We start from the raw sequence: 6,489 nt of genomic DNA, 5'->3' as shown, positions 1-6,489 counted from the left end.
GAAAAATTAGTTCTTTCTCAATTAGTACGACATTTTAACGTTAATAATTTGATGCATAATAAGCAGTTTGGTTTTACACGGGGTCGCTCAACAACCGATGCCGGTGTTGAGCTAATTAAGCATATTTTCGATGCCTGGGAGGAGTCACGAGATGCTTTAGGTGTCTTCTGTGATTTATCTAAGGCCTTCGACTGTGTTTGTCATGAAACATTAATCAGGAAACTTCATTATTACGGAGTTAGAGAATCGGCACTGAATTTACTTAAGTCCTACTTAAATGGTAGAATACAAAGGGTCGATGTGAATGGACAGCGATCACCTGGGTCATTGGTCTCTATGGGTGTACCACAGGGGTCAATATTGGGGCCTTTCCTGTTCCTTATCTACATAAATGACTTTCCATTCCTTGTTAAGACCCACCATGATATAGTATTGTTTGCAGACGACACCTCACTTATTTTCAAAGTCAAACGACAGCAACAAGCTTACAATGATGTAAACAATGCCATTTCAAAAGTAGTAAATTGGTTCAATGTTAATAATTTATTATTAAATGAGAAAAAGACTAAATGTATTAAGTTTGTCACTAGTAGTAACGTAAGGCATGTGCAAACAAGTGTCATTGTGAAGGATGAGGAATTGGAATTAGTTGATAGTACAGTTTTTCTTGGTATAACTTTAGATTCTAAACTCCAGTGGGGTCCCCATATTGCTACTCTTTCGAATAGACTGAGCTCTGCAGCTTTTGCAGTGAGCAAAATCCGTCAGTTAACTGATGTGAAAACAGCTCAATTAGTATATTTTAGTTACTTCCATAGCATTATGGCATATGGTATTTTACTGTGGGGCGGTGCTTCAGAGATAAATACCATTTTTGTTATGCAGAAGAGGGCTATTCGAGCAATATACAAAATGAACCATAGAGACTCACTTAGAGATAAATTTAAGGAAATTGACATAATGACAGTGCACTGTCAATACATTTATGAGAATATTCTGTATGTACATAAAAATATTGTAAATTTTAGGAAAAATTGTGATATTCATAATATTAATACTAGAAATAAACATAAGCTCGCAGTGCCCTTCACTCGGCTCCATAAAATTAAAAAATCATTCATGGGCATAAATAAAAGGTCATTGTTCATGGGTAATTGTGTAAGATTTTATAATAAACTTCCAAACCATATTACTGAATTATCTATTAATAAATTTAAGAATTATGTAAAGCGTAAACTTATTTCTAAAGCTTATTATAGCACACACGACTACATGAATGATATTACAACGTGGGATTAATTGTTATTCGAAATGATTATTTATTTATTACGTATATTTGATTATTGATGAGGAAATGGATATTCCGATGTAATACTATCTACTTCTTTTGTTACTTATGCTTTTTTTTTTGACATTTAGATTTTTTTCTAGAAATTCTAGACTAGTATTTTTTTATACAATCTTTTTAATGTTTGACGATCCTTTTGTGAAATTCTTAGTGTTAAATTTGATATGTATAATAATCCAATTTTATTATGCAATAATATTAACATCAATAAATTGCTCTGATAATTCGATTAAGATTAATTACGATTCATAAGAGCTTGTTGCTAGGCGTACATGAATAAAGTATATTAAAAAAAAAAACGACCTTCAACAAGGAGGAGTTTTGGCCGAAGGCTGTCAAGTTCCGCCGGTTCCCTGACACTGCGGGATAACGTAATACATCGCAACCATGATGTGTTCTGCAGTTTTTAGTTTTAAAATATATTATTTGTAATATGTATGCTAGTTTTAAGTTTTTTATCTATGGGCCACTAGTTGCCTGAAATAAAGTTTTTCATTTCATTTAATTTTTTCATATAGGTAACCCTGATTTTTTTGCTTCACCACAGTCGGTCAACAGAGTAGGTAGGTAGGTAAACGATATCGCCGCACTTGCCCCGCAGGTCAAATTACGCACAATAATCGTCTATATAAGCTGTCACAGGCGAATTCGTTTCAATTGACATTTATTATTACTTGTGCACTGGTATACACTGGTGTACACTCAAATATAATTTTATAAGATTATTTAGTTTCGGGTGTCAACATGTTGGTGAAACTCGCCCTAGCCGCCGTAATGGCAGTTGGTAAGTTCAATCAATCAATTTCCTACCTAATAAATAAATATAGGACAATTTTAAACAGATTGATCCAGTCTCCAGTCCCACAGTAAGCTCAGTAAGACTTGTGCTGTGGGCCATTAATAAGTAACTATTTATATAAAGTAAATACTAGTAGTTCGCGCCAAACTGAGAACTCGCGGTTAACCAAAAATTATATAGCGATTGACTTTGTTGCACCTACTTAGGTACTCGTATAGTGCGACATAAAATAATAGAAAATAAATGAGGGCGCCACTTTCTACGTAACTGTCACATTTTTGACGTAAAATGCTTACACATGGCAACAATTTAGTATGGACATTTTTGAGTTCCATTTCATTTAAATTCTACTATTTTATGTCGCTCTATATATAGGCGGCAATGGATCAAAGATCGCGTGGATTTATTGCAAGGTCTGTGGAGCCCTTAACTGATAGATTTAAGCAAAGAGTAGTATGTATAATATAGTTGGCCAAGCAGATCTTGTCAGTAGAAAAAATGTAGGCGCGAAAGGATATGGTCTCATAGAAACTTTGAGTTTCGCGCCTTTTTCTACTGACAAGATTTGCTTTTTTGCATCAATTTTGAAGCGCCATTTACAAGTTTAGCCTTAAGTAATATAGATGGCGCTATTTTTCGAATAAAGGGCTTCGTATACGGCTGTCCCTCCCCTGGATTTAAGTCACCACCATAGAGATTAAAATAAACTGTATCTGTGCTAAGCTGAAATATTTCCTGTCAAATGTCAAATACATATATTATGTTTATTCTATTTTATTTTTATCTTGCTAATTATTTCAAAATGGTAAATTTAAAAACGATATTATAAAAGTGTAAGTCGAGCACTTTCATTTGATACTAAACTCGACCATGTTTCTTGCAAAAAAATGACCAGAATAGCAAGACCTCTCACAAACAGCTTTTTGGCCTTCTAAGCTCTTCTAGCTCAATAACCCCTTGATCGGGCCTGCTCATAATTTCATGACTAAAATATAATGCCCTCGACTACACGTTTACCCAATTTCATTTAAATTAGAACAAATTTACTTAAGTTATTGAGTATCAAACTATCTTCTGACAGTTCAGCTTAAAAACATCGAAATGCCGGGACGTGCCGCTAGCCAGCCGCGTGTTCAAAGTCGAATGTCAGAACTTCGCTTCGCTTCGCTCGCTCGTTCGATTAAGTAGGTATTACAACTTGTTATTTCAGGAGTTCTGGGGCACACTATTCCCGCAGAGGACAGATGGATGAATGCGATCATCACGACTGACTTTTGCGAAAGTGGCAAGTTACAACAAGTACAGGTAATTGCACGTCTACGCACAGGTAACCGGCGCCCGATTCGAACTTTAAGATACGTCAATTAATACGACGTCGACGTCGTCTAGAAACGATATGGATTAGATGTGTCGTTAAATGTGACGTTTCTCCAAACCAGAACGTCACTTTTGACACTGACATATCTAATCAGTATCGTTTGTAGATCTATTTAATTGACATTTAAAGTTCGAATCGGGCCGCCGGTTTAGGTTAGCTAATTGTACATAGTAGGTATTAAATAGTTGTCAATAGGCACATATGTATAATAGTGATATTTCTTTTTCCAGGCTTCCATGTCAACATTCCAGCAATGTGTTACAAACGTGTATACTGATGAAAATTTCAGGAATGAGATTAGAGCGGCCAAGTTATACGATGACAACGCCAAAATTGTTAAGGCGTAAGTATAGTTTTATCAAGTGTTGAAATCATATCTCATACCTACTTCCTTGTACATATTATAGCCAGTGATAAAAACTCTTTCTAAAATAAATGTATAGCTACTTAAATTTATTCTGAACAAAAATATTGCTAAACATAACTAAAAAAAAGAAAACTAAAATCAACCCCCTAACCCTTGGCCTGTCGGCAAGGTGTCCATCACGCAGGCAGCATTCCCGCTGTATCGCGATAGCGTACGCGAGAAAGCTGCCCACGCGAGGATCCCCAGTTGTCTCCCGAGGTCCTTGTGCAGCCTACGCGCACCCTTGTCCCACGACCCGAGTGTCTCTACGCCAAAAGCTACGAACTCGTAGTTGGCGCCGAGACCGCTACTTATAATTTGAATAAGTTTACAAAAACTTCTACTTCTTTAGGTTCTGCGACAAATCAGCACAGGTGAAGAGCTGCCTCCGACCACTTGTTACAAGTATAACCCCGTGTTTCACGGCCAGTGGGTTACGCACTACACAAAAAGAGTTTGATAAAATGATCGACTTCTTCTGCCTTAACGATGGAGCTAACACAAACTGTAAGTAACCTGCCAATCGTTAACGCTCCATAGCGTATCGTAGAGTCATCTCTCTCTATCACTATTCCTCACTAGTGCGACACTGACAGTTGTGTTTCGTTCGCCACGGAGCGTTAACGATTGCATGTTGGCTACGCACTCCCGTTTCTTTCGCCGGTTAAAGATTATCATACTTTTTTCACGTTTCACGTGTGTTACAGTGTTCATTAAGGAAGGTGGTTCAGAGTGTCTGGAACAGAAGCGATTGGATTTCGCATCCTGCAAAAATAACAAGACACCCGAGATCACTCGGCTCATTGGTGTATATGGAAGTGGGCCGGCAGTTCCTGAAAAGGTGAGTGTGCTTTTTAGACGCTATTCTGTTCTTCGTACCTAGATCTTAAATAAGTAGGGCATTGGTAGCTTCCTCAATGCAGCAGTCTAAATTTAATTCATCCATGCTATTGGCTATCTCTTACAATGCCAGTTATATTTTTTTCGTATTTATTTACAGGAGAGATGCAAACTAGAGAAGAAAGAAAACGAATGTGATTTTGCTGCAGTGAAAAGCTGCGGGAAACCCAATCTCGAGAAACTTATCCAACAACTACTTGATTCTCTTGATTTCAACTGCGAGGAATGTAAGTAGGATTATGAATTATAAGTAGTCACTAAAGATTTTATATTTTAATGGCATTATTTTCATAAATTCTCATTCATTCTTAAACATACCACATTATTATTTAAACTGACGTTGTGACATCGATTATTTTATTCTTAAGCCGCCGTTGGTTCAGAGAGCAGAGTATTTGAACAATCGTACCTACCGGTTTTTAGATACGGTTTGCAAAGCAATTAAGCGAGTAGCAATCTTGAGGATTTTCGCTAATGACTTCATCGATTCGAATCTTGATTTTTGACTATCGCTCCATTAAAAACAAACGAACATAGACACATCTCAATGATAGTAAAAGAACAACACGCACCGCCGGCACCTTAATTGTTATATTATCTGTCATCAAATACATAATGCTGATAGAATGTTTACAGCTAACTTTATTGTTTACAGAAATTTTCAAATACCTAACAGAAACCGGCTTGGACAAGAAGAAGAAATAAGAAGAAAAAGTACGTCAGGATTTTATTATTTCGATTTTAAAGCCAAACGTTCATCTTCTTGGGGTCGGTCATCTTTTGGTGCCACTACCGTACTCTGGTATCTTCGTACTAGATAAAAACAAATTGCTTCGTGTGTATAAAAATTGGTTGTTATACATTATTATACCTATGTACTTTACTTTTATCACTGAAATAAAATATACGCCTAACATACTTATAATACGATGTTTATGTTTAACATTTATATTTCTGGTTATAAACAGAATGCCAGATTAGACTAGACTATTAAATTAATAAATCTTAAATATCAATTATTTCAACTAATATAAATAAAGGCAATAAACAGTTTACTTTTTTTATTATTTCGTCTATGAAAGTAGGGATATTATGTTCCATGCAGGTCACTTTCGAGTTAGGTCACGTTCCGAGAACGCCACTTTCTGTGTTAGCCACTTTTTGAGTTTGTCACTTTCTGTTCTGAGTACGTCACTTTTTAGCATAGTAAGATTTAAGCGTACCTACTTACCTATACCTGCACGAACTATGGATACCAGCAATCAACTAGGTATCTGTACGGCATACGGCCGCTTTTATGTATGACATACAGGGTGTATTTTTCAGTAGGTAGCCTTCGAAGGGAAATACGAATATATTCTATAGACGTTAACGGGAAACAGTCTTAGGGTCCGTTGCGCCAAATTGTTTGTCATCGTTAAAGAGTTCGCTAAATTTTATTGTATGGAAAGTTTCATAGTAAATCGCCGCGGCGCGCCGGGTGACGTTGATCAGTCTGTCAAGTTCGGATGGCGCATCTGGCATATAAGTGACGTTAGGATTCAGACTGCAAAAGCAATACTGCGGCAGTATGTAACGCGACATTAAAATCGCTTCAAGCGTTTATGTGGGAACAATGGGAACATAAGGGTTAGGGGTTAGGTGTATTTATATACATA

The 6,489-nt window shown here is 36.5% G+C and overlaps 1 protein-coding gene across 2 annotated transcripts; it reads left to right on the top strand.

The window, feature by feature from the left end:
* Positions 1-1,990: 1,990 nt before the first annotated feature.
* On the top strand, positions 1,991-5,884 carry LOC134793583 (27 kDa glycoprotein-like). Of its 2 annotated transcripts, none has more exons than XM_063765196.1 (7): positions 1,991-2,132; positions 3,358-3,452; positions 3,756-3,868; positions 4,284-4,438; positions 4,639-4,772; positions 4,932-5,058; positions 5,487-5,884. In XM_063765196.1, coding segments are annotated over exons 1-7 (666 nt in total). In that variant the 5' UTR covers positions 1,991-2,092; the 3' UTR covers positions 5,489-5,884. The 2 variants fall into 2 exon arrangements, with proteins under 2 accessions (XP_063621266.1, XP_063621265.1); XM_063765195.1 differs by having other exon boundaries at positions 2,078-2,132; positions 3,355-3,452.
* Positions 5,885-6,489: the final 605 nt, after the last annotated feature.

Source organism: Cydia splendana, chromosome 9 (assembly GCF_910591565.1).
Source record: "Cydia splendana chromosome 9, ilCydSple1.2, whole genome shotgun sequence".
NCBI lineage: Eukaryota > Metazoa > Arthropoda > Insecta > Lepidoptera > Tortricidae > Cydia > Cydia splendana.
This window is presented reverse-complemented; position numbering and strand designations above follow the sequence as displayed.